The sequence below is a fragment of the Nilaparvata lugens genome, chromosome 9 (genome assembly GCF_014356525.2).
Source record: "Nilaparvata lugens isolate BPH chromosome 9, ASM1435652v1, whole genome shotgun sequence".
Classification (NCBI taxonomy): Eukaryota; Metazoa; Arthropoda; class Insecta; order Hemiptera; family Delphacidae; genus Nilaparvata; species Nilaparvata lugens.
The window spans coordinates 13,615,240-13,642,697 of NC_052512.1; the positions used below are offsets into that span (position 1 = coordinate 13,615,240).

The window sequence follows — 27,458 nt, forward strand, 5'->3', positions numbered from 1 at the left end:
GTAATAGGGCGAGGAAAGTAAAAATTTGTATTTTGACTGTAGAACCTGATTTTCTATTTTTGGGTATATTCCCCTCCCCCCACTACTAAATTCAAAAACTCCTAAGGAATCCTATTCATAATGAATTGTTCTTTCACGTGATGTGTGGTATTTTATCTATACTAGAAAAATATCCATGTTGTATAGGGTAGAAGTGGTGGGTATGCATAATTTTGAAAACCCCTTAAAAAATACCCCTTTTTTGAAAATTCGTAGCTCCGGAACCAAAAATGGTAGAATCCTGCGCGACCACTCAATTTATTTGAAATTTTATTCTCTTTAATTTGGCAAGAATGATTTTTCTTGATAAACTCAAGGTTCACGAGATAAAATGGAAAAATTGAAAAAAGTCCGAAATTTTTGGGGGTTTTGGGGGTGAAGCCGCCCTCTGGCGTGTCAGAAAATTTCAGATTCGAATTCAGCGCCCCAAAATACATATAGAACCGCCGAGAAAAATTCTTTCGAGGCTGTTTCCTGAAAAACGACCATTTGACTGGATTAAATGGTAATAGGGCAAGGATAGTAAAATTTCCGCTTGTCCTAAATTATTTTTACAAAGCTAGTGTTTTTTCAAAGCATTCCTAAATTTTGTATTATTTCAACAATTCAGATCAACTTACCTTGACCTCCTCAGACATTCTGAACTTCTCATGCACGACATTCTCCACTTCGACAATCATCACTGGTTTTGGTCCCTGCTTCTTACTCTCTTCTTCCGGTGTCTGCTGCTCAGCGGCTGAATTCACTTCCGGTTTGGCCGACTCCGCTTCCGGTGACGTCACTTCCGCTTTGCGCTGATTCCGGTTCTGACGCTGCTGTTGTTTCCGCCTCATGCCGCTACGCGACGCTACCGGCGATGTTTGCGAAACAGAAACGTCAATCTCGCTATTCAATGTGGGAAACTTCAGATTCATCTCTGCTACAGATAAAAGCATGTTACATTAATTTCAAACAAGTACTATTGATGCATCAATTGAATTATCACGAACAATAACAAGTACATCAACATGCAAGTTGGCAAAACCACCAATAACATTTCACATCAATATGTATGGTGAGGTCCACGTTATAATGGCAATATTTGATTAACATTGGTGAAGCTAAGCAAATAATATCCCCAACGAAAAAAGCCCACTGTCAAATTATTCTTGTAAAAAGACAAAAAAATATCCTTCTTGACAATTATATATCCCTTCTACAAATAACGCTGCCAACAGCCTATACAACCTAAGACCTATAGCAAATGATATCTATAGCAAATAGATATTTAATTTACAATACAAACATAGAAACCATCAGAAGAAACTTATATGCATATGTAGTAAAATCATTAAAACAGTATATTGGATGTGCAAAAATAACTAAAAAACTAAAACAGGATATTAACACCTGGAACAAATGCAATTACTTCTTCTCTTCTATATATGAGATGTTACACAAAGTTTACTCTTCTGACTTGTGTGCTTGCTTATTCTGCAATCCTTTGTAATTCATCTAGTTTTTCAAAACTTTTTTTAACACCTGGTCCTATCAGTTTATTTTTCCATCCTTTCCCTTATTATTCTTCCCCCATCCCATCCTTTCATATCTACCACCTATTTACCTTTCCTGATACTTCTTTCACCTTCTCAAGGATTGAGGGTTTTCCTAGTACATGGATATCCATAGTTGGAAAAACCCTTCAATCTTCCACCCTTTTTTTTGCACCACTTTCTTTTCATTTTGTATTTTTGTGTATTGTTGTTGTTGTTTGCATTAATTATTTTTGTTAATTTCTGAATAAAACTTGTATGTATGTGTGTAAAAATAAATTGAATTGATTATAAAAGAAATATTTAGCTGTTTCCATGGTTTTCATCAACTCTAATTAAAAGTTGCAGGTCTCAGAGAAGCTTATGAAGTACCTTAATCATAATTCTGACGTTACATAATGTTTTTGTTAGTTTTTAATTATTTTCATTCATATAAATAGAATTAGAAGATGATATTCTATTATGTATTTTAGTTTTTTTTAATTATTGTACTGATTTGTTAAATTTATTTATTTTTGTTTGTAAATTGTCAGTGTTATGAATAAATTTCAATTTCAAAGATCATTTCAATACAACAGTTCTTAACACTACCTATTAAAAGTTTCCCAATTGAGCCATATAGAAACATCAATATACAATGACACTATTGTAGTAATCTCGAATTTTTCAATCCTTGGATTTTGAAATCTTACGTTATCGCAAAACATATTTTGTAGAATAGTTTGAATTGCAGGTGTCGCAAAGGGTCGAAATTGTTGCCTACAGTAGAACGCACTTTTATCACAAAGTTTTCTCCAATTTTTGACGTACTGCAAGTTTGCAGCAGAAATAGACACGGATCTTGCTCCTGATGAGGTCAACCAATACCTACTATTACTTCAGGCCCCACAACTGATTAATGATGTCATAACATGTAGATTGATTTTTTCCTAGATCATAGTAGTTTCTACTAGCTTATCAATGTATGCTCTCTAACTTTTGTTACTGTATCGATTTTTTATTGGATGAAATACTATCTAAATTTCAGATTGAAGACATTTGTATATTTATTAAATATAAATTTTATTGAAATAAAAACACTTTATTCCACAAATGCAACAATTTATCCATACTTTCAGCTTGATAGACATAGGCCTACTCGATTCAGTGATAGAGCTATTGATGAATTCATCTCAACCAAAAATACTTAATAATAGCCTGTATCAGAATCGAAGGAGAGGTAAATCAAAGATAAACCAAATTAGATGTAAGCTAACTCTTTTTTAGGAAAGAGTCTCCCACAAACTTGATCACAATAAATCTGTGGTACAAAGAAACTCATCAGGAGAATGTTTTTCAGTTGGGTAAAACCTCTAATATTATGTTATGTACAGTTCCAACACTTTGCATTTACTTTTTAATTTATTAGTTCAAATGTTTTTTCACACACTTTATTTACACTGTTCTTTCACTCTCTGATTTCACATTCTATTTACTCTGTTCTTTCACACTTGAATTAAATTTTCCACTCACACCTTTTTTACACTGTTCTTCTGCACTTCATTTAAACCGTTGTTTTGTAGAATTGAAGTTCTTTTTTCTTATCGCTCGTATCCATTTTCGTTTCAAAGTTTCATCTTTCGAAAAAGAAAATACCGTACGATAACTTTTGGAGTCTTGTTATAATTCCCGCGACAATTAGGTACACAACAGTATCCCATGATTTAAAACCCCAAATTCATCATTACTTTTCACAAACGAATATCAGAAGAAAGATAAACAAACAATATTCATTGAAATGGAAGACCGTGAAAATTGAGTTTGTAATTCTAATTTTGTTGATTACCATATCAGATGTGATAACAAGCATCAGCGCTCTTATTTCGCTTGCTTACCGCCAGTAGATCATCGATCTACATGTGATGACGTCATAGTTTATTGGAGCTTCAGTTGTGGGGCCTGAAGTAATAGTAGGTATTGGATCAACAGTATTCACAGACATGATAACACGTTTTCGAAGTCGAGAAAATATTGATGCTACAGACACAAATGTTTTGAGATCAAAATATTAGTACCAGCAGTAAGAAAATATTACTTTCCTATATTTTAATTGTACTATAGTGAGGTCCACGTTATAATAGCAGTGATTGATTGATTAGCAATGGTATTGCTATCCTTGTCTATCAATTAACAAAACATATAGCGCTATTCCTTTCTAGCTCTGCAACGTTACCAGATTGTTTCGTGACAGTGTAGTAATATAAGTAATCGACAAAATAATAACTAGTGACTCCCTGCGTTGGAGAACTCGCTCATTAACAGTTGTATTGACCTCTAAAATCCTTAACTTGTTCCAGAATATACACGGCTGGTGATAATTATTATAGAAACAGCTGAATATTTCTTTTACAAGTATGATATGACAGTAGGTTCCATGAAGATCTTATTCCAATTGGGAAAAAACACTCTCTGTCGCCTCAAAGCTTTTGTCCACCATCTTGGTGACAGAATTTGTCGTCCATCCGTCATATGAATCCAACTTCATTTTCAATCCCACTTCATTTTTTCAATTGGGAACGTGGTCATGTGATACATGATTTCGATACAGAGTTTCAAAACAAAATTAATAGCGAAACCCGCACATCGATATCTCAAACCGTTACAACTGATCTCAACATTTGTTTTATTGTATTGTTACCAAGAAAAATGGACTACACAGCTATGATAGCAAAAAATGGACTGTATGATGATAAAATATTCAAGAATTAAGGTTTGATACTGAGTTGATTTTGACTGATTCAAGAGTTGTAAATGAATAAACCTTATTGTTTTATTTGTTTTTTGTTGTTATGGAAGCAATTTTTGGGAGAAATCCTGTATACTACCATGTTTTTCATAAATAAATAACAATTAAAAATACTAATGAATGATACAAATATGAGAATATATTATTACATCATTGAAATATTTACAGTATACACATATTAATCGGCGAATAAAATAATATACTTGATTATTCTTAACAAAAATATTAGCTACCAAAATTTTTAGCTATTAGAATAAAATATAGCAGGCAGTGGCAAGGGCAACGCTGTTCTTCTACCTTTCTCCACTGCCATTGAAACGTGGAGCTCACTATAGCTATTTATTTGAAACCTCACAATATTTTCCCAGTTGTCAATATTTACAGAAGACGACGGGGAAGTTGATGCGAATTTATTCATTTGTACAAATATCCCTGAATGTAAGTATCACTGAAAGATAAATTATAAGACGATATTCATTAAAAATTTAGAAACGGCACTAGCACGGAATTAATCTAGCATTTTGAAGCGTTTGAATAAGTGGTTCAATATATCATTTCTTTTACTCTTAACAATAACTACTATTGAACGAGTGATTTCTGTTTGTATGTCACTGGATCTCGAAAACGGCTCTAACGATTCTCACGAAATTTGGAACATACTAGGTTTATAATAAAAAATCTATTGCACTAGGTCTCATCCCTGGGAAAACTCAATGAAGGACATAAGGATAATAATTATTCATCCTTGGAAAAGAAGCTAATTTTAAAGAAGCTGATAATTTCGTCGTCTGTGGATAATGGAAGTGAGTGAGCGAGTGCATCTGTGTGGAACTGAGACAAAATTATGACTCAGCTGTTGAACTATTGCAATCATTCAATCATGTATTTAGTGCCAGTTGCACAAAAGCCGGTTGAATTTTAATCCTGATTAATCACGTCTTTTTAAAATGGTCTCTGATTTGGTTCACGTGAAATTAATTAGGGTTAAAATTTAACCAGCTTTTGTGCAATCGGGCGTTTGTGAGAGATTTTTGCATTCCACTGGGAATTAACCTCAATCCACTGTGATTAGATAGAACCTTTCTGTATAAACTATAAAATATCGGGGCACAGAGCTTCGCTCGTTATTTATTTATTGGTAAACAAAACACAATTCATTAAAATGATACATTCACTTGAATTCAGGTCCAATTTCCAGTCCAAGCATTTGAAAACATAAAAGTTCCAATTTAGATTGTTTAAAAACCAAATTGAATAACAAAATAACACTCATTAATAACTTGAAACTGTAAAATAATTATTAACTTTGAAAATAATGATATACTTTAATTTAGAATGATATACCATGGTATGTCAACAAATCAGATATTTTGAACGAATTGATCAAAATTTCTCTCTCATGAGATAAGCTGATTAAGAGCCCCCAGCAGCTGAGTGCATCTGCTAAAAAAGTTTTATGGTTGAATTATTAAAAGAAAATTAACTTTTTTGATGAATTTGAAACATTGCAAAAATATGTTTTTATTATATAGTTGTTATTTTTAATCAATTATGAATACTTTCACCTTTCAAACCCTCAAGGTTTCTTTATCTTTTAGGCCGTTTTTATATTTTACAGCTGGCTATAGGCCTATGTAAGTTTATGAATTTCGGGGATGAGATATTTTGATTTTCCATACAGACGCATTCCCTGACTCACTTCCATTATTCACAGACGACGAAAGTCTCAGCTGTTTCTCCAAGGATGAACTATCCTTTTAATGTCCTTCAGCGAGTTTTCCCAGGGATGAGACCTAGTGCAATCAAATCTTTATATAATAAACCTACTATGTTCCAAATTTCGTGAGAATCGTTAGAGCCGTTTTCGAGATCCGTTGGACATAAATAACCAAATATATGCATAGCCATATATATACAGGAAATGTTCGCTTAATATAATAGGATATAGTCTATTATAATTTCCTATTTCGTAATAGATTTTCTATGCTTTTGTACTCCAGAGCAGAGCTCGGTCCCCCGATATTTGAAGAATTAATGGATGAAATTGAGTAGTGAGTAAGCAAATACCAACCGGCAGGAGTGGGCTCTTCTTCAACAACTTCGCCAGTGATTTTGATCCGCCTATGAGACACTACCACCAACAGCAGTTTGTCCTGCATTTCTCGCACCTCGAATATCTGACAGAACGTACCAATCGGGTAAACTTCATCTATGCTCATTATTGTGTCTTCAGTACTCCTGCAAAAAAAATTAAAAATAATTTAATTGAATTGAATTTATTTGTTTCCAACAAAATACAAGCATACAATGTACATTTATACACAGCATACATAATAGAATTTAAGTATAAGTTCACAATTATTGAAACTACGTTCACATGAACCTTAACCTCGAATATTATAATTATTAACAAATTGAAAATAAATAAAAGAAAGAGATGAAATTCCAACATAGATAGAACAAAAATGTTCTACTTGAGTATTGGATAGAATATAAGAATTTAATTGAGAAAACATTGATATACTTCTAAACAAGGTATATATTTTTACTCCAAATATTGCAGTAAATATTACAAATGGAAAACGAAGGATAATACTATTATGAGAAAATAAAACTCTTGATAATTCTACTAGATTATAAAAATAGCTTGAAGAATATAGAAACTGAGAAAAACTAATAAATAAAAAATGATAATTAATTACTATTAATCGAAAATTCCAATTAAATGCTGTAATTCACCCCAAAGACTTCTGCTACTGCAAATATTGACAACAGGGTAAACAGCTAGATGGAAATTCGATGAGCGCTACTATACAAAAATTATTTGTCAGCCCGGGAATCAAACCCAGTACCTCCTAATTGCCGGTCAGGAATGCTTACCCTTACACCAAATCGCGATTTTCTCAAGAACGGCTCCAACGATTTTGATCAAATTTATACCTAGAATAAAGCTCAAATTGATAAAGCTCTATCAACTGCCACAAGTCCCATATCTGTAAAAATTTCAGGAGCTCCACCCCATCTATGCAAAGTTTGATTTTAGATTCTCAATCATCAGGCTTCAGATACAATTAAAAAAAAAATTCAAGTGTAAAAGATTGAGCATGAAAATCTCTGCAATTAATGTTTAGTAACATTTTCACCTAAAATTGAAAATAACCTCGAAATTCGAGAAAATGTGATTATCCAATTGCAAACTGTTGATTCTATTAAATGATTCACTATGAAGAGATAGCAGACCTCGTATGTCTCCAGAGTTATTGTCCTGACTCAGATCTTTGTTTATAAGTAGACTTGAGATGCGCGAGAACACTAGCGTCAGGTGATCAATTCTCATAACGGCAAGGAAAGTTGTGTGAGTGCGCCACACCAGATTTTTACTCTAATATTGGCGTATGAAGGAGACTCCTTTTTCCTTTTATATTATCCTTGAAATGCAAAATTTCCAAAAACCTTGTATATACGTCGACGTGCAATTAAAAAAGGAACAAACCTGTCAAATTTCATTAAAATCTATTACCGCGTTTCGCTGTAAATGCGCATTATATAAATATTTAAACATTTAAACATTAAGAAAAATGCCAAACCGTCGACTTGAATCTTAGACCTCACTTCGCTCGGTCAACAACATATTGCCATTCAAAAGTATAGAAAAGTATAAGCTCAACCTGCCCCATTAGAAAATAATTGAACGTAATCTTTTAGGTTATTTAGACAAATTGAAATCCACCCAATCTGAGATTCTCTCCCTGTCGTGGTCGATGACGGCATTTACGCACAAAGGAAAACCCAGCTTAAGCTAATCTAGGGTATATTGATTGAACTTACTCTTCATTCTTTTTCAAAAATAATCCGCAATAGGGTTGATTCAGTCTTATTTTTCGTCTCAGTGTTTCTATCAGTTGAGGATCTGATACCTGAAATTATTATGAATTGTTAATATATAAATCTCAAATAGTTGAATTTGAAAAGATCAAACACTATTCAATGGTAAAATGCATTAGCCTACAACACTCACTAACTAGCAGTTGGGAGAACAGTAGAACTCGCTACACTCACTAACTTCAGTACTCACACACGCCCACTTATTCACACACAAACAAATTGGATTTAGAGTATGATGATATAAATGCAATAGGGTCGGTGGAGGACGCTGAGATATAGAAGTTCTTTACACTTTTGAGCTAGGATGCACGGTTGAAGAGGTAAAAATCTGAAACTTAAAATTTTGGACTTGTGGGGGGGAAGAATTCGAATTCCAAAAATTTGAAAATTCTGAACATGTGATACATGAAATAATACCGCTTTGTAGCGCTGAGAAGAATGAATCCAATTTGAACCTGATCCAATATATATAATGAAAAGTTAGATTGATTTTTAGGGTAAAATTTCCGAATAAAGGACCGCTATCTTGAAACGGGAATAAATTTAAAAATTTTGATAGGCTATATAAGTTTCTGCGCCTTACTTCAAAGTAGGCCTAATTGTATACAAAATTTCAACCAAATCGGACCATAACTGCGACTGTAACTGCGGTACGAACAAACAAACGCCGATTGACTTGAAACATAGAATTTGCTTACCTCATTCAATAATAATAGAAGAATAAACTTAGCATATTGGTTATTAAAACATGAGTTATTAAAAAAGAGAGATCGACTAAAGTGAATCGTGTAAGATTTTATTGAAGTAGCCTAAAAATAATAATATCGAGTGGCCTGGCTGGCTCTGGTCTGGTGTCAGAGCTTTCAGGTCGCAACTGATCAATTTCAGGACATGAGACAAGACCTAACGACTGCTTTTTAGGCAACCGTGACGTGTTCATCCAAAACACGGGAGTGGCCTGAGATAAATATCTTGCCCGGGCTGGGATTTGAACCCGGGCCTCTGAATCATAAACCAGCATTGAAGTAACTTAACTATATATAAGACAATAGATTTAGGAACTGTAGAGTAAGCACTTTGTACTAGTATTTAAACCTCTGTAAGATTATTTCTCGTGTCATTCCGTTACCAATAGTCATGCTGTCATTATGTAGTGTTTTATTTGTTAAATAAATCTTTTTAAAAAGTGAGTTGCGCGTTCGTTTATCTTATCTGGCACCCGATGCACAGGAACTACAGAAGTTTTTTTCGGTAAAAGTTCAATTAACTTTTTCGCGACCTACGTTCTCGAGTGCCGAAAAACGTGAGTTTCAACTCTTTATCTGTGGTTCTACAACCCTACACGGACAACTCAACTCCAACTACACGCTGGCAAGCAGACGAGACATCACCCGATACGACGCTTGCAGAACTTTCCGCAGCCCATCGTCGGACGAGGAGGAAGACCCGGATCAGGACTCTACTGCAGTAAGTAAGATACGATGGAACAGCTTACAAATTACCTGATTTCATTTCAACTTGTGAAGATTTACAGAGAGCTTATTGTACAGATCATATTGTAGAGAAGGAAGGTAATCATTGGCTTCTTTTCAAAACAACTTTGTGCCACCTAGAAGGACCAGCGGGAGCTGTAGCCTACAACAATAGTTGCTCAACACTAACAGAACTGATAAATAGCTTGAAACAGAACTTTGCAGACAATAAGCCTGTTCCAGAATTGATAGCAGAAATATCAGCAATGTGCTCATTCAATAGGGAACACCCGATAGACTTTCTAAACAGACTAGAAGAAAAACGTACTCATGTAATAACAAAATACAAAATAGATGGAGTGTCAGGAGAGTTGCTAACAAATTTAATACATCAACTTAACGCAACACTAGTGAACACCTTTGTGCATGGAGTCCATCCCACGCTAGGATCCCACTTGCAGGTGCTTCAAATTCAAAATCTAGATGATGCCAGAAGCAAATTGATAAATTGATAAAGCATTGAACTGAACCAACTAAACCTAAACAGAACTGAAAACAGATTTTTTCAAGCTTCAAATACATTTAGAACCCCAAAATATGAGAGTAGTTATCAATCACAAAGCAGACAAAACAGAAACACCCAAAAAAAATTTCAAAGCAGACAACGTCGATTCCAAAACAATGAGAGATTTTATCAACTGCACTTCCAACAACAGAGCTTCTACTCGCCACCAAGTAGCTCCCAACCTCACAACTTTCAACACAATTTTTCAAGACCAAACTTTCAGCAACAAAGAAATTTCAACAACAAAATTTCCAACAACGCTTCCCACAACAACAAAATTTCCAACAACATTTCCCACAACAACAAAACAGTAATTTCAAACCAAGTACTCCGATAAATAACTCATCAAACACAGTATCCATGCGCACTCAGCGAACGGATCCAGTACAAAAATTGAGGAATTATAAGTCTCCATATGAAGTCAACTATCTGGAATAAGACCACTTAGATTGCCAGAGTAGTGAGTACACTCAGAACCCGATTCAAAATATGCAATCTCAACTTGACACTTTGACTAAATCGCTGAACAGACAAACCGACCATTTTTTAGGGTCAGGCCCCCAATATGCGACGGACCCACCCAGCGATTCGACTTGAACATCCTTAATAAATCGCTTCCTTACTTTGTAGATCAGAAGGATAGGAAATGGCTAGTCGAAACCGGATCTGCAAAGAACTATGTTCATCCTTCACTAGTCTCTCCTGGCGTAACTCGTCACAAAGAGGATTTTATTGTGAAAACTCCCGTTGGAGAAAGCACAGGGAATGAGTATGTGTTTTGTAATATAGAGCATTTATTTTCCAAACCTCAAAAGATAAAACTGTATATATTTGATTTTTCGTCCAAGTATGATATACTGCTTGGGAATGAAACCAAGCGTGCATATAAAATGCGATTAAACTTTGATAATAATAAGCTAGAATATAAGGATGGAGAGAAAGATTTGTTATTTTTGTTCGATAATAAGAGTGTTAAATTGCAACCAGGCTACAACGTGATTTCGGTCCCGGTTAAGTCAGCCTCGGATATGACGTTAGGAATAATTAAAGAAGTAAATGCAGATAAATATAGAATTGAAGAAGGACTTGTTAATATTGATAGTAATGAATGTATGTGTTTAGTTTTCGCCCATGAACTTACGACCATTTGTCCTGAGCCAATGGAGGTTGAACAAGTAGAAACTATAGTTGATTGTACAGATATAAATGATTCATGTAAATCGAAATTTTCTAAGCTTATAAATGACATTCCAAATCTTCTACGAACAGATCAAATGAATGAGGAGGAAAGAGACAACATCTTGAAAATAGTAAAACAGTATCCTGAAGTTGTAAAACTAGAAAACGAGATATCAAGTAGCAGGTACTTAATGAAACATAAGATAATTACTACAGATGAAAACCGAGTTTACACGAAAAATTACCGGCATCCCCAAATCTTCCGAGAAGATATTCGATTGGAAATAGACAAACTTTTAAGGAACAAAATTATTCAACACTCAAACTCTCCCTACAACTCCCCGATTTGGGTCGTACCCAAGAAACCGGATGCATCAGGACAACGAAAGATCAGAATGGTTGTAGATTTTCGAAAATTGAATAATAAGACTGTAGATGATAAGTATCCCTTGCCCAACATTGAGGACTTATTTGGAAAGATAGGACGAGCTACTTATTTTTCTGCTATCGACTTAGAACAGCTTTTTATACTGAAAATGGTCACTATGAATTTCTACGCCTCCCCTTTGGACTGAAGAATTCACCCAGTTTCTTCCAGAAGTGTATGGACATGATTTTCGCGAAAATGGACAATGTTTTAATGTACATGGACGATATTATTGTTTTTTCTGACAACCTCACTGAACATTTGAAACACCTTAAATCAGTATTTGAAAAATTAAAAGAACGCAACTTAAAAATCTAGCTTCATAAAACGGAATTTTTCAAGCGCGAACTGTTGTACTTAGGTCATATAATCTCGGAAAACGGAATACAACCAAACCCCATGAAAATAGACGCAGTGAAGAATTTCCCTTTACTTGTACTCCTAAAGAAGTTAAACAATTTTTAGGACTTACAGGATATTACCGAAAAATGATTAAAGATTATGCAAAGATAGCAAAGCCACTCACCACCGTTTCAGGTAAGGAAAAACCATTCAATCCACACGATAAGGACTTCCAAGCAGCATTTGAGAAATTGAAACTTATGTTACAAGATGGACCTATACTACAATTGCCTGATTTTTCTCGTCAGTTCATACTCACATGTGACGCGAGCAACTTTGCAATGGGAGCTGTTCTTTCTCAAATATTTGATGGGAAGGACCTACCAATCGCGTTTGCATCCCGTACTCAGAATAAACATGAAGTAAACTTATCAACTATAGAGAAGGAACTACTAGAAATCGTTTATGCCTGCAAACACTTTCGTCCTTACCTGTATGGAAGGAAATTCTTAATTCAAACAGACCTTACAGTGGTTACACAATATCAAGGAACCCAATTCGAAACTAATTAGATGGAAACTCTATTTAGAAGAATTTGATTTCGACATCAAATACGTGGAAGGCCGGACGAATTTCGTGGCCGACAGCTTGTCTCGAATTCCAAGTTACCCTGTGAACATGCTCAACCCCGAACCAGATGATGATTTAGAGGAGCTCAGTCAAGTTGTTTTGGACAAGTTTCTTCGTGAATGTGGAAATGGAAATCAAGATACTAATAATGACGATGCCGCAAGTATTGGTGTAACAATTCACTTTCAGGATAGTTCGAATAGTCAAGTTGCAATAATGGGAGAAGACAACATCATGAATGTAGAACATAATCAGTTGATATTAGAAAGAGGTAACGATCCTCCGAAAATTCAGAAAATTTTTGACAAAACAAGATTGACTTTCTACATACTTGACCCGTTTGATAAGGAAGAAATCAAGAACAAATGCCTAGAATATCTTCTACCGAACACAACATATGGTATATATTGTTACAAGAAAGGCGCTCTAGAGCTTGATTATGAAGTGATGTATACAAGTTTTGTTAATATCATAACGGACTCGTTTCAGTCAAACTGAAACGCTACAAGAAGATCAATCTGGATGTTACTGATGGAGAAGAACAGAAAGACATTGTCGCCAACTACCACCGCGGGAAAACGTGCCATCGAGGAATCAATGAAAGCTACTAACACATTCGGAAAACCTACTACTGGCCATCAATGCTTCGCGATATAACAGCCTACATCAATAAGTGCCAAATTTGTTTAAAAGTAAAATATGATAGGAACCCAGTGCAAGTAGAATATAAAGTTGCTCCCACACCACACAAACCTTTTGAAAAATTGCAGATAGACACTTTCCAGTACGATAAGATAAAATTTCTTACGGTAATAGATTGCTTTTCTAAACGGTTAGCAGCGTACCCCTTGGAAAGTTTGAATCAAATCGAGATTCAGAAAATCCTTTTCGACTACCTTTCATCTTTTCCAACTTCGCAAATAGTGCAAATGGATAATGGACGAGAATTCGATAATAACAGCCTACGAGAATTTTTCAAATTGTATGACATTGAACCATACTATGTGACGCCTGGCCACCCTGATTCGCAAGGACTTCTAGAACGAGCGCATTCCACCCTCATCGAACTTCTCAACGCTCTTCAATTGGAAAACAAGAATAGGACAACACTTGAAAACATGAAATTAGCCCTGATAGCGTTCAACAACACGCTTAATTCTAATCTAAAACTACCACCCATGGAGATTACATATGGAGTTTCGAAGAATCCATATATGAATGATTTGGCTAATACGTTAGTAACAGAGGAACGAACGAATGATTATCTGGATAAGCTGAAAACAATTCACAATTTCGTTAAAGGTAAAATAATAACTGAGAAAGAGACCAGAACAACAAGAGTAAATCAAGACCGTGAAAAAGAGATTGAAATTCCGGATGAACCGTACATCAAGACGACGTTCAATAAGAAGAATAAGCCGAAATATTTCAAAGTGAAATATGATAAAAACACCAATCTAGCGACAAATACAAGAGCGATCCAGAAACGCCCCTTCAAAATTCATCCCAATCGCATTAAGCGACCACGTAAATTGAACAAAGCTAATGATAGTTCTGTTTCAGATGAACGAACACCTCCGCCGAAGGCTAAACAACCCAAAGATCCGCCACAAGACAAGTCTAAAACTGGCCGACTTCGCCCTCCTGATTGTCAGCCTGGCAGCCCTCAACCTGGCCCCAGTAGATGCATTCAAGACGACTGACCTCTCACGATCAGCAGGTGTCGTACCCATCCGAATCTAGAATGCTTTCATCATTAACAGAACACACTTACGTGCATAACATCAACATTACAGCTTTACAAAATGAACTTTCTACACTCAAGAATTCAATACAATTGTTAAATAGAAAAGAAACCGATAAAACGAAAATTAAATTACTTCAATTACATCTCGATCAAGTTACCATGAAATTCGATCATATTTTGTTAAAACAATTTCGAATAAAAAGAGGTATTTTTAATGGATTAGGTTCCGCTATTTCTTGGTTAACAGGAAATATGGAGGCTGATGATAAAGCTAAATATGATGAAATTTTGACAAAAGTGCATTCCAACGAAATTAGTTTAGAACATGATCTTAAGAATCAAGTTTCAATCAACAAAAATCTAATTAGTCGCTTTAACAATGGAATTGATGTAATCCACGCTAATAATTTGAAACTTAATTATTATTTTAATTCTGTCAACAGTAAATTTGATTCTGTAGAGCTGAATGAACAGCATCATATTTTGTTTGACACGCTAACAATAATTTACAATAGAATAGATGATATAGGAACAAGTTTGGAATTTTGTAAACTTAACATAATTCATTCAAGCATCCTCACTTTTGACGAGATGGCGCGTGTCATCAGAGCTATTAAATTACAATTGATATCCGATGAGCCTAAGGTGCTATGGGAATTAGGAAGTGTTCATTGTTCTATTCATAATGATATTATCTCTTATTTTATTGAATTGCCACTTGAATCTAATTTGTACGAAACACTTTTTATGCTGTCTTATCCTGTAAAAACGAACAATGAAATAATTACGATACATGTTGATCCATCATTAGTTATTAAAGGTCATGAATTGTATGAAGGCGATTGCCAGTTATTGAATAATAATTATTATTGTAGAAATACCACACAAGTTGTTAACAAGTGTGCAGAAGAATTGGTTAGTGATAAGAAGTTGAATAGCTGTAGGACTTTAGTTATCAAAGGGTATAGTTCTTTTATTAAATATATTCCGATTATAAGCCAATATTTAATGTTTAACATCAGCAAGAGTTCAATTGTTCACGGCTCAAGAAATATTGTAACATATCCAAAATCTACAAAACTAATATCCCTTGAAAAAGATGAAGCATTATTATATTTTAGTAAAACTTATACATTTTGGGAAAGTAATGTCCTATATCCTACTGAAGTACCGACTTATGAAAATAAAATAATCACTAATTTTACTTTTGACGAAATACATGAAGCAAATACTTATTCAGAGCCATTACTGATTCTTGAAGATTTTGTAGTTAGTAGCAACTTATCAGAATATGTAGTTTATATATTAATGGCGTGCTTAATACTTATTATATTATATGTTGTTTTTCATTCTCATGTATTCAATAACAAACTTATGATTCCAGACAAGAAATTAGATACTGTTCAATTTCACTTAGAAAATTCTAAAATATTTCTTACACCCCAGCTACCCTTATGAAGGTGAGGACACCTTCATCTTAAGGGGGGAGGAGTTATATATATATATATATATAAGACAATAGATTTAGGAACTGTAGAGTAAGCACTTTATTTAAACCTCTGTAAGATTATTTCTCGTGTCATTCCGTTACCAATAGTCATGCTGCCATTATGTACGTGTTATATTTGTTAAATAAATCTTTTTAAGCGGTGAGTTGCGCGTTCGTTTATCTCAAGTTATTATTGAAGATATCGACACATTTCTAGTAGATGCATTTTTATTTTTATTGGGCCTACAGAATACTTACCTCTATAACTTTTGTAAACCTTGGAAAAACAGGATTGCCATTTAAAGCAATAATTGGAACTTTGGGCCAAACCTCTGGTACCATCACAGTTGCTGGTACCGAATCATTTTCAGGAGCCAAAACTATGTCAATGTTTTGAGGTTTATCATCACCGCCATCGTCATGGTTTTGCGAACTGAAAAATCGCAAAGAACAGGACCTAACCAAGTCTGCCTTCCGAGAATGATTAAAAACATTTTTAAATAAAAATCTACCATTTCTCAACGAAGTCCTTGAAATTACTAAATTTTGATTAGTGGGCACAAGAGTATGATGTAACAATTTACCGGCTCGGTGAACATTAGACAATTTCCCAACCTTTAGATAGTTTATCAAAAAAGACGAACTTCTTGAACGTAAAGTGCTACACGAAAACATCATTAATTAACAAGGTTGTTGGATTTCTACATTGGAATATTTTACTCGTATATAACCGTCAATAATAGAAAAATTACAATAAAGTACAACATTCAACCAAATCAGAAAGCATGAATATTCACATTTCTCACTTCAATTCACTCAATGATTCAGGACTTGCAAATTTGTAGGTTAGGTTAATGACAATGTTTCGTGCTTTTCCTATAATAGTACAGTTTACCAACGTAAGTTAATTCCTAGATTTATTCAAATTACATGCATCTAATTTGGTACAAAAAATGATAATTCAATTTCAATTATGAAATAAATCAATGACTCGAACAATTATTGTTGTTTTCGAGGAATAACTCTTGAATTTCTGTAATATCTTAGGAAACATTTTTCAAGACACTCTATTTGAGAGAAATAAAAAATTGAAATCAAAATGATTCAAACTGTGTTTAGACAATAATCAATTAATTGAAGATTTGCACAACAGTGCCAATGAACAGTCAAAATATAATTACTATAGTGAGATCCACGTTATAATGACAGTGGATTAAAATGGGAGAACAGCTTTACCGATTCTCTGCCTTGATTAATTATCTTTCTACATTGTCAAAAACAGATTTGGCATCGTTGCGGAGCAAGAAAAGGATAGTACTACCTGCTTTGTCGAATGATAGACAAGGATAGCAACACCAAAGTTGATCAAATACTATCATTATAACCTCACTATATCTTCCTACACTGTCATTATAACGTGAACCTCACTATATAGTGAGGTCCACGTTAATAGTGAGGTTCACGTTATAATGGCAGTGTAGGAAGATATAGTGAGGTTCACGTTATAATGACAGAATTTGATCAACTTCAGTTTTCTATCATTCGTCAAAGCCGGTGGTACTATCCTTTTCTAGGTCCACAACGATGAAAATTATGTTTCTAACAATAATTTAGAAAGATAATTAATCAAGGCAGAGAATCGGCAACGCTGTTCTCCCATTTTAATTCACTGTCATTATAACGTGGACTACACTATAGCAAGGAGGATAGGAAGATAAGAGTAAAGAGTTGCCAGATCTCAGCCTTGCCACCAAACCAGCTGATACTGGTATATCTGATGAATTTAACTGTGCATTATTGTTGAAAATAGTTGATCATATTATTTTTATTTGTCAAGAAATAGTATATTTCGCACCTAGGGCCGAAAATGAGACTTTTCCGGCTCAAAATCGGTTTTCAAGCCGATTGAGAGCCGGAAAAACATTTTTGCCCATTATGCGAATGCTATTTTTTGCCACACAGAAAAATGAACAATATATATATATGAGAATAATTGTTTATTAAGCACTTCTGAAAGCAAAAGTGGAAGGTCATAGCTGTAGCAAATCTGAGGTAATCTGAATATCAGGAAATTGTCCAAGTATTTTTATTTTTTATTCTGATTTGTCTAAATAACCTAAAAGATTATGTTCAATTATGTGGGAGGTTGAGTTTATACTTTTTTATTCTTTCAAATGACAATAAGATGATATTATTATAAATGTTTCAATTATTGAATAGTAAACTCAAATAATGAAAAGTTTTTTGATCAGCTGTTTTAGCACACTTGAAATATAGCGGCCGGAAAGGGTGCTCTTTCCGGCCTTAGCCGGAAAGAAACCTGTTCTGACGTCAGATGAGAGCCGTCTGCAAACAATGTCTTTCAGATCTACGTAGGGACTGGAATAAAGCAGCTGCTTTCTGTGCAGAGTGGTGAAAAAATATTTTAAAGATGTAATAATAAATTTTCATGATTGAGATAAAATATTTTGTCAATTAGTTGAATTTCTACATTGTTGATAAACGATATGGCAACATCGCAATGCGTGAAAGAGATAGCACCATCTGCTTTGTTGAACGATAGACAAGGATAGCAACATCATTGCAAATTACACACTGCTATTATAATGTGGACCTCACTATAGTAGCTCTGTGAACAGTAGACCTTGCGCTCAGTGAGTTACATTGATCTGTTGTTATGTTTTCTCTAAAATTAATAAATAATTTATCAATTTAAAATGTCTAGAAAAAAATCCTAAATGGACATAGGAGCTTTCTGTCCTATCTTACCGTGACGTGTCGTCCCGGAATGTGTGTGAGCGCTGTTATTAGGTCTGGCTGCCGTCGATACGCCAATCCAATCAACCCATCAGAGAACATTCTGTGTTGTGTTGGCGAAAAATCGGTGTGTTAAATAAACAAAATAAACTAGGTACCATAATGCTGATTTCCTACAAACTTCATTTCTCACTTTTCATGATTTTGGAAATAAATTTCTTTACAATAATATTTGTTGCAAATTTATTCATCAGATTGAAAAAGAAAAATGTAAAAAAATGTTTTCTATCAATAACTCCAAACTAGAATCATGACCTCAGCCATGGAAGTAAAAAAACCTGGAGCTGAAGTGGCAGCCTGCAGCCACAGAATAGGTGTAGGAATAGGTTAGGTATAATAATTATGTGTAGGCCTACTGTGCTGCAGCAGCTTGGCAAACTGAGCTCAAAAGTAGACGATAAGCCCCGCCCACCAGTGGTATAAGATCATTATATAGGGATATTATCTTCTCTAATGCTTTTTTCTTCATTTTTCATTCAATCAATTATGCTGGATGAAACCCTCACAAGTTTAAGTTAGACATTAGCGATTAGTAACAATTTATGAATATTAGCATCAACCACTTTAGGCATACAGAAAGGGGACAGAATGATAAATTCAACTGAAATAAGACCTTATTTTGAACTGATAACGCTCGGAGTGAACCTTTTTCAATGCTGCTTTTTTCTGTATATATGGTGAATTAAACATTGATTTCAAGTCAAACTTTAACTTCAATAAATATATTTTGAATTTGACTAAGAAGTGCTTAAAACTGCAATCATCGATAGATAATTATTTGAGCTTGAAAAAGAATAGCTTTATAGCCGCATTTCTCACTTCTATAGCTTTATAGCCGCACATCATAACATACCTCATCATAACAAATTTAATTATAATTTTTTGTAATTTTTTTATAATTATTATCCATTATTTTCATGTCAATGAATGATACCAATTAAGATCTTGGAAATAATAAAAACCTATTTCCAGTATTGCAATCAAGAAAATGAGTTTATTATGGATTACAATAATGAGAAGACTTCGTTTTTACCAACTTTTCATACGGTACGGTATCCTATTATATTGAGCGAGTAATTTCTTTATATATTTTTATAATTGGTTATTTATATTAATTCATGTTGAACGGATCTCGAAAACGGCTCGAACGATTTTCACGAAATTTCGAACATAGTTGGCTTATGATATAAAAATTCGATTACACTACCGGTAGGTCTCATCCCTGGGAAGTTTTAATGGATTACAGAACTTTTTCATTAAAACTTGTCCTTAAAACGAAGTCTAATTCGCTTCAAATCGTGGTCAATATTTTCTGTAATCCATTAAAACTCGTCCAACTTGCTTCAAATTTTGCCCAAGAGTTGACAAGACTTTGAATTAAAAGATTTGAAACTCTTTTATTTTATTACGGTAGATGAAAAATTTGAACGTGTAACTTACACTTGCCTGGTAAGTGCGATGTATTATAAAACTAATAGTAGGCTACCTATGTAATGTTTTAACAAAAGACAAACTCCAAGACTGAAAACATCAAACTGATTCAGCCCTTTAACATGTGTTCAAGATCAAGCAAACTTTCAAAGCATATAGTTTATTAAAAGAAAAGTACCTATAAGTTACTGTAATAAATTCAATTCAATCATGCAAGATCTTTCTGTGAACGTGGTAGATGAAGTAGGAATTGAACACACAGTCAAGTCTCAAGTTTAGAGTCCACTGTACTACATACTATGTACCTACCTGTTGTATAGCAAGTTACACATTAATTAATAAAGAACCTTATGTCAGTTAGTTGAATATAAAAGTGATTTGGAAATTTGCTATGCAACAGATCTGCACTGTGGCATTCTGACTTGTATCACCAGCTTACCTTCAGCATTGTATGCAATACAGTCGAACCTCTCTATAACGAGCCTCCACTTGACGAAATCTTCTACACAACGAATTTTTACCTGGTCCCATGACATTTTGGAGTTTTGGCTGCTTATTTACCTCTATTTAACGAATTTCGGACCTCTCAACAACAAAGTTTTCTCTTGACTTCAACATACAAAATGTAGTGTGTATAGGAAGCAGACGATCATTTTCAAGGAATTGTTTAGTTTCAGCAGAAAGGTCAATAGACTAAAAATAATGGCAATTCAGGTAGGAAGAAGATGGGTGGTGGACAGTCAATAGAGGTTGAAAGACATGTCGGAAATTGAATGCAAGTTACTCTAAATTGGATTTCAAGAACTTGTCATTTGTAGACTAGGCAGGTGAACGACTGGACTTTCTAAATCTTGCTTCTGTCACACATTTCAATTCTTTGAACTGACTAAGATGATGATGGTTGTAACGAACTTGAGGAGAAGAATCCGTCAGATCAAGAAGTTTTAGAAGCTTTCAAAATTATCAGGCAAGGATTAAATCTGAAAAATAGTGTAACAGCCTTTTTATGTTCGACTGTTTGAATAGATGTGAGTCGTTTATTGAACATGATGTTTTATTCAAATGCAAAATTCAACCGAAAATTACTCACTTGTTCGAATAAAACATTAAAAAATAGGGAAGCTGAGGTATTATAGTATTTATAGTGAAGTTATTGATAAAATTACCGTATTCTCCGTTCAATCTAATACATTAGTAGTGTAAAAAGAACTAAAAAATCTTTGGTGAAGGAAGTTGAAAAATATTGTTACTGAGTATGTACTTTGATTAAACTCTACTAATAGTAAAGTACAAATCAAGCTTTCTAGAAATAAATTGGTGAGTTTACTTACCAATTACATTCTATAAATATTCAAAAAACAATTTTTTTCTTTTTAAACAGCATGAATTTTCAAATTTCCATATTAATATTTATTTATTTATTTATTGAAAACAAGAATATGTGGAAGCAACAGATCAATGATCCATTTTGCTCCCATTACATTAATCGTTTGAAAAACAAAGAAAATTTGAAGTACAACTAAACAAATTAATATTGGAAATAAGAAATTAAATGTAGAAACATTTATGATGATGATTATAAATACATTAATATAAAATGCAATTACATCAAGTGATTATACAATCTTAAGTTCTGCACCAAATACTAAAATGAAAAATGAGTGAAATGAAATAATACTTAAATAATTAAAGAAAATTTGAAGTACAACTAAACAAATCAATATTGGAAATAAGAAATTAAATGTAGAAACATTTATGATGATGATTATAATACATTAATATAAAATGCAATTACATCAAGTGATTATACAATCTTAAGTTCTGCACCAAATACTAAAACGAAAAATGAGTGAAATGAAATAATACTTGGAGATAAGATTAATTCTCCCAGACTCTATGGATCAACTCTCCCATACTCCCTTCTATCCAGTAGGGCCTCTCTAACTTCACGACGAAACCGACTCTCAGAAAGGTGAAATAAGTCAATTCTGTCCGCAACCGTATTGAACAGCCTGGGCAGCCGATTCATTGGAGCAAAAAAACCACTCAATGATCTGCTATAATTTATTCTGAATGAGAATGTAGATCTCCGTGCTATTGGAGATACATAGATATTGATCTGGGCCAACAGCTCGGGTGTATCAACTGAACCATTCAACAGCTTGTGCAAGAACACCAGATCAATCACAGAACGTCTTACACAGAGAGGATCAATATTGAAGATTATGTATAGCTCTCTGCTAGGAAAACCAATAGGACACGGGACACTAAATCTCTTATAGAACAAGTGTCTCAAAAATCTCTTCTGTACCCTCTCCAAGTCCTGAATCAGACCCCCAGAGTATGGATTCCAAATAGGAGCTCCATACTCCAGCACACTTCTGACAAGTGACTTATACAGGCACAAAAGAGTCTCTTCACCTCTAAAGTCCCTGCAGGTTCTTATTACAAAGCCCAGACTTTGACTAGCCTTGTTGACAATTTTTTCGACATGGAAATTGAATTTCAAGGAAGAATGAAAATAAACTCTCAGATCCTTAACTTCCAGGTTATGAGGCAGCTGACAGTTACCTACATTGTAAGCAAAGCTAATCAGCTCATTTCGCCTACGAGTAAAGGTGACAACACTACACTTATTAACATTCAGCAGTAAACCATTTTCTGTGCACCATGCTTGCAACCTATCTACATCCTCCTGCAAAGATTCACAGTCTTGAGTGGTGTGTATTACCTTAAATACCTTCACATCATCTGCAAACATTAAGCAGTGAGAATTCTTGATCGCATGGGGCAAATCATTAACAAATAGCAAGATGAACAAGGGTCCAAGATTTGAGCCCTGGGGCACCCCTGATCCATTCTTGAAATGAAAAGAATCAGTACCATGCACCGATACATATTGTATCCTCTCAACAAGGTAGCTTCTAACAAAGGACAACATATTCCTACCGAAACCAAAATTTGCCAACTTTTTCAATAGTATACCATGATTGACCCTGTCAAAAGCCTTGGACATATCACTATACACCACATCCACTGAGCCACCCTGCTCCAAAGCAGATGATACAGTGCTAGTAAATCAGATTGGTTACAGTTGACTTTTTGGGCATGAAACCATGTTGCTCTCTACAAATCAGAGGATGGACATGATTGAATATATTCCTGTATATAACCTTTTCAAAAACCTTAGCTAGTACATTCAATAATGATATTGATCTGTAATCAGTAATCAGATACCTATTCCCACTCTTAAAAATTGGGGTGACACGGGCCATCTTCCACCTAGATGGAAAAACGCCAAGCCTCAATGACATGTCAAAGATGAACTTCAATGGTTCCAACAGCAATGTGGCACAGCCCTTAATTATAAATGGTGGTAAACCATCCGGCCCCATCGATGCTCTTGGCTTCAACTCCACAATTGCTGCAGAAATCTCTTCAATGGAGACCGAGGACAAGTTGAAAAAGCAGCCACCATTATTACTGCAATACACTGTATCAATATTCGGACAAGGAGGGTCATTGACATATACAGAAGCAAAGTACTCAGCAAATGCATTGGGAATATCCCTACCAAAATATGACACATCATTCAGCTTCATTGCCTTTTCTGAAAAACTATTGCAGCGCTTGCTATTGACGAATTTCCAAAATGATTTAACATTGCCTTTCATCTGAGACTCCACTTCATCTAAGTGTGCACGATGGGCATTTTGAATTTTCAACTTTTTTGAACAACTCATCATGATACCTTGAAAATTTCCTTTTTCGGGAGCATTTATTCTTTTGTTTTATGTCATTAATGATCTCAGGTGTAAACCAGTAAGGATATTTACTCTTCACTCCTGATTTCTTCCGTTTAGGTATACACTCATCAAGAGCGTTGAAAATGTTGGTATAAAGAACATCAACCGCCCCATCAACGTCAGCACAAGAATACAATGAATCCCAATCTGCATCCCTAATATGACAATATAATCCATAATAATCTCCCCTCTTGAAATCATAGTATTCCTTCGAATCATCAATATTTTCAACAAATGACGATGACAACGTGGGAAAGCATATATTAAGAGCTGGATGATGATTGTCTTCATTAACAAGAGAAACATCCATATGTTGAACTGTGAGGGGGAAAGTACTTAAAACCAAGTCTAAAGTATGACCATTAGAATTCAATACAGAATTGTACGAGCCTAAATCCATAAGGTTCATGAAACGAGCCAAGCACTGTGCCACTGTTGAGCCCATTACCAGATCATAATTATTGCCATTAATTTCAGGAATATTGAAATCGCCCAAAATCATACAATCATCCATCATATCAGAATAGGGTTCAATGAACTCGAAATACGTTTTATGTACATTGAGAGGTGTGGATGGGGGAAAATAAAGAGCATTCAAGTATAACGATTTTTTATTGTGAGTGATTTTCACCCATAGACACTCGACATCGATGTCGCACATATCATGACAACATTCCGCCTGCAGTGACCTGTGGACCGCCACCAAGACTCCCCCTCCCCTACCGACCTGCCTATCCTTTCTGAAAATCGCATACCGATCATCAAACAATTCCATGTCTCCAATTCCATCGTGCAGCCACGTTTCAGTTAATACAATCACATGGAAACGACTATTAAGCAGATTGAGACTAAAATCAGATAATATGGTTCGTAATCCACGTACATTCTGATAGTATATATTAAGTTCATTCATTGTCGCTATGAAGATGGAACTATACACAACGAGTCTTCTTAATTAATGAAGAATTAGTTATAATTCAAATATATTACATAAGACAAAATAAACCTTCAATAGAAGGTAGAGTGAAGGGAGGAACACCAGACAGATCAATTCAAAAGAGAGCTGATTTGGATAAAGTCGTGAGAGAGTTCAATATTTTTACAATATTATGTTATTACGTAGTTTTACAATATTTATGACAAAGGAAGAATTTAAAACATGAAAATAAACAGTGAAATAGATATAAGGGAGCTAGAGTACAAGATAAACCCACTCCGCACTCCTCATTTAAATAATAATCAAATGTGACCCTTCTTCTTTTTCTTCTATTGTGAGCTTGAAAAAATAACTAATTAATTAACTATGAGTGAACAATGGAATTGTGCAATGAGATTCATAATAATAGGAGTCTGCCAAGAAATCATGAATAATATGTCACCCATAAAAACTCTCACCAGCCTCAATGATAAATATAAGATCAAATTATAAACTAAAACGGTCAACACTTATCGATAGTTAAGATAAATAACGGACTATACTCTAACTATATAGCCGCTGAGCAAACCAGTAACAGATAAGAGGTGTACATTGCAATATCTAACAGCCGATAAAACTGAAAACACGAAATTGAATCTCATTCACTAATCATTCTCAGCTCTAATCATTCAAAATAATTCATTCAATTCAAAAAGTGCAAGATTTCTTCATTATAGTGTATGTAGTTTGATTGACATAGTAACTTCAGTCAATCAAAACCTCATCTAGTGATTAACCTGAGGAAGAGAGAGTAAGTCCTCATCTGACCTAATAACTGTCACTGGACCACCCTCACAAGTACGAGCCTTGATTCTGCCCGCTTGATCAATCCATAGAAACTTTACTATGCCACTTTTTACGAGATTGCGAGCTTTTCCGAACAGAATTCGTCGTTTCGCCGTCAGAGAAGCATTAATGTAGATCTTATCAGCACCATTCAGTCCAATATCCTTGATTGTGAGATTCCCCATCCTCTTTTTCAGCCGCATGAAGTGATCTGCATCGTCTCTCCTCAGAATTTTACAATTATTTCTGAAGTTTCACGATTGTTACTTTCTTAAGCCTATGACAACAGCTCACAGCTTCAAATCCCCTATCAATTTTTATTGCCCTACTTACATCAGCGAAAAGTTTTGGTAGATTCTCATTGTTTACCTCCGGTACTCCGAAAATTTCTACACACTCTCTACGAGAATACTGTTCTAAGTCATCTAATTCACATTTTAAATCATCCAATTTCTGTTTCAAATTCGAGTTCTCAGACCGAAGATTCCCAATTATTCCATTCTGACGTTCAATAGTCAATTGTAGTTCCTTGAGAATGTTGTTATTACAAGCAAGATTTTCAGTAACAGGTGCTAAAGATTTAATTATTTGGTCTTTCATCTTTTTTACAAAATCGGCCATACAGTTTGCTATCAATACTTTACACCGTCTAGAGTTAGAGAGTCATTCACACCTGTGAACGCACAATCAGCCAAAACAGAATCATCAACCGAAGCCGGACAATCGTTAATAGAACATCACCATCCGTTAGTGATCGGCCTAATAGGTACCCTACCTACGTTCGCGATGATATGTTTTATGTACCATATTCATTTATTTACCGCTGTGATACCATATTACAAGATCCATAAGATCGTGGCAGTTTTCTTGACAGAACAACCTCTCATAACGAATACCTTTCAGCAGCGATTTTTTCTCGGGATAATCGACTTCGTTATACAGGGGTTCGACTGTAGTTAAATTCTTTTCAGAATGAGGTCTTGGTCTCACATATACCACAAATTGATAGGTACTAAGTAGATAAGTGCACATAATTAACGATTCATTCAAACCAAATTTATATTATTTTTATTAATGGAATAAGAAGACTTTCATGACATTACTCATAATTTTAAACAGTATACCGTACTGTAGATGAATTCAATAAATGTCTCAGCACTGCTTCAACAGAACAGCACAATCTTTGTTTAGGCTACAGCCACAGAAAAAATATTAATAATAATTTCCAAAAACATCAGAATACTAGATAATAAATTTCATTGAATTATTGTTGTGTTACATGAACAATACCATATATGATTTGTCAAATCTTCTGGAACACAAGTTCTCACAATAGAATAATATATTTTATTATTCAGTAAAAAGGTAATAAATTATTATTCAATCACAATTATTATAATTGCATTTCACCAATTGTAAGAAAATATTATGGATGCATATAACAAAGGAAATTATGATATTATTTACTCTGCTTCCTTGCTATGTATACAATAGAATAAACGTTTGTAAAACGTTCTGTAAGCAGTTTGAAACTTATCAATTTCAACAGT

General features: G+C 34.4%; 1 protein-coding gene across 2 annotated transcripts in view; it reads right to left on the minus strand.

Moving 5' to 3' along the window:
• LOC111051123 (lon protease homolog, mitochondrial) overlaps positions 1-16,949 on the minus strand; it is a 90,004-nt gene extending 73,055 nt beyond the window's left edge. Inside the window, exons 1-4 of one of the 2 annotated variants that reach the window (XM_039435511.1) lie at positions 16,351-16,949; positions 8,185-8,273; positions 6,428-6,594; positions 660-955 (exon numbers count right to left, since the gene is read on the minus strand). In XM_039435511.1, coding sequence (XP_039291445.1) covers positions 660-955; positions 6,428-6,594; positions 8,185-8,273; positions 16,351-16,770 — 972 coding nt within the window. In that variant the 5' untranslated portion in view covers positions 16,771-16,949. Of the gene's footprint in view, positions 1-659; positions 959-6,427; positions 6,595-8,184; positions 8,274-16,350 lie in introns of both variants that reach the window. The other variant, XM_039435510.1, reaches the window with a different exon arrangement.
• Between the last annotated feature and the right edge of the window lie 10,509 nt (positions 16,950-27,458).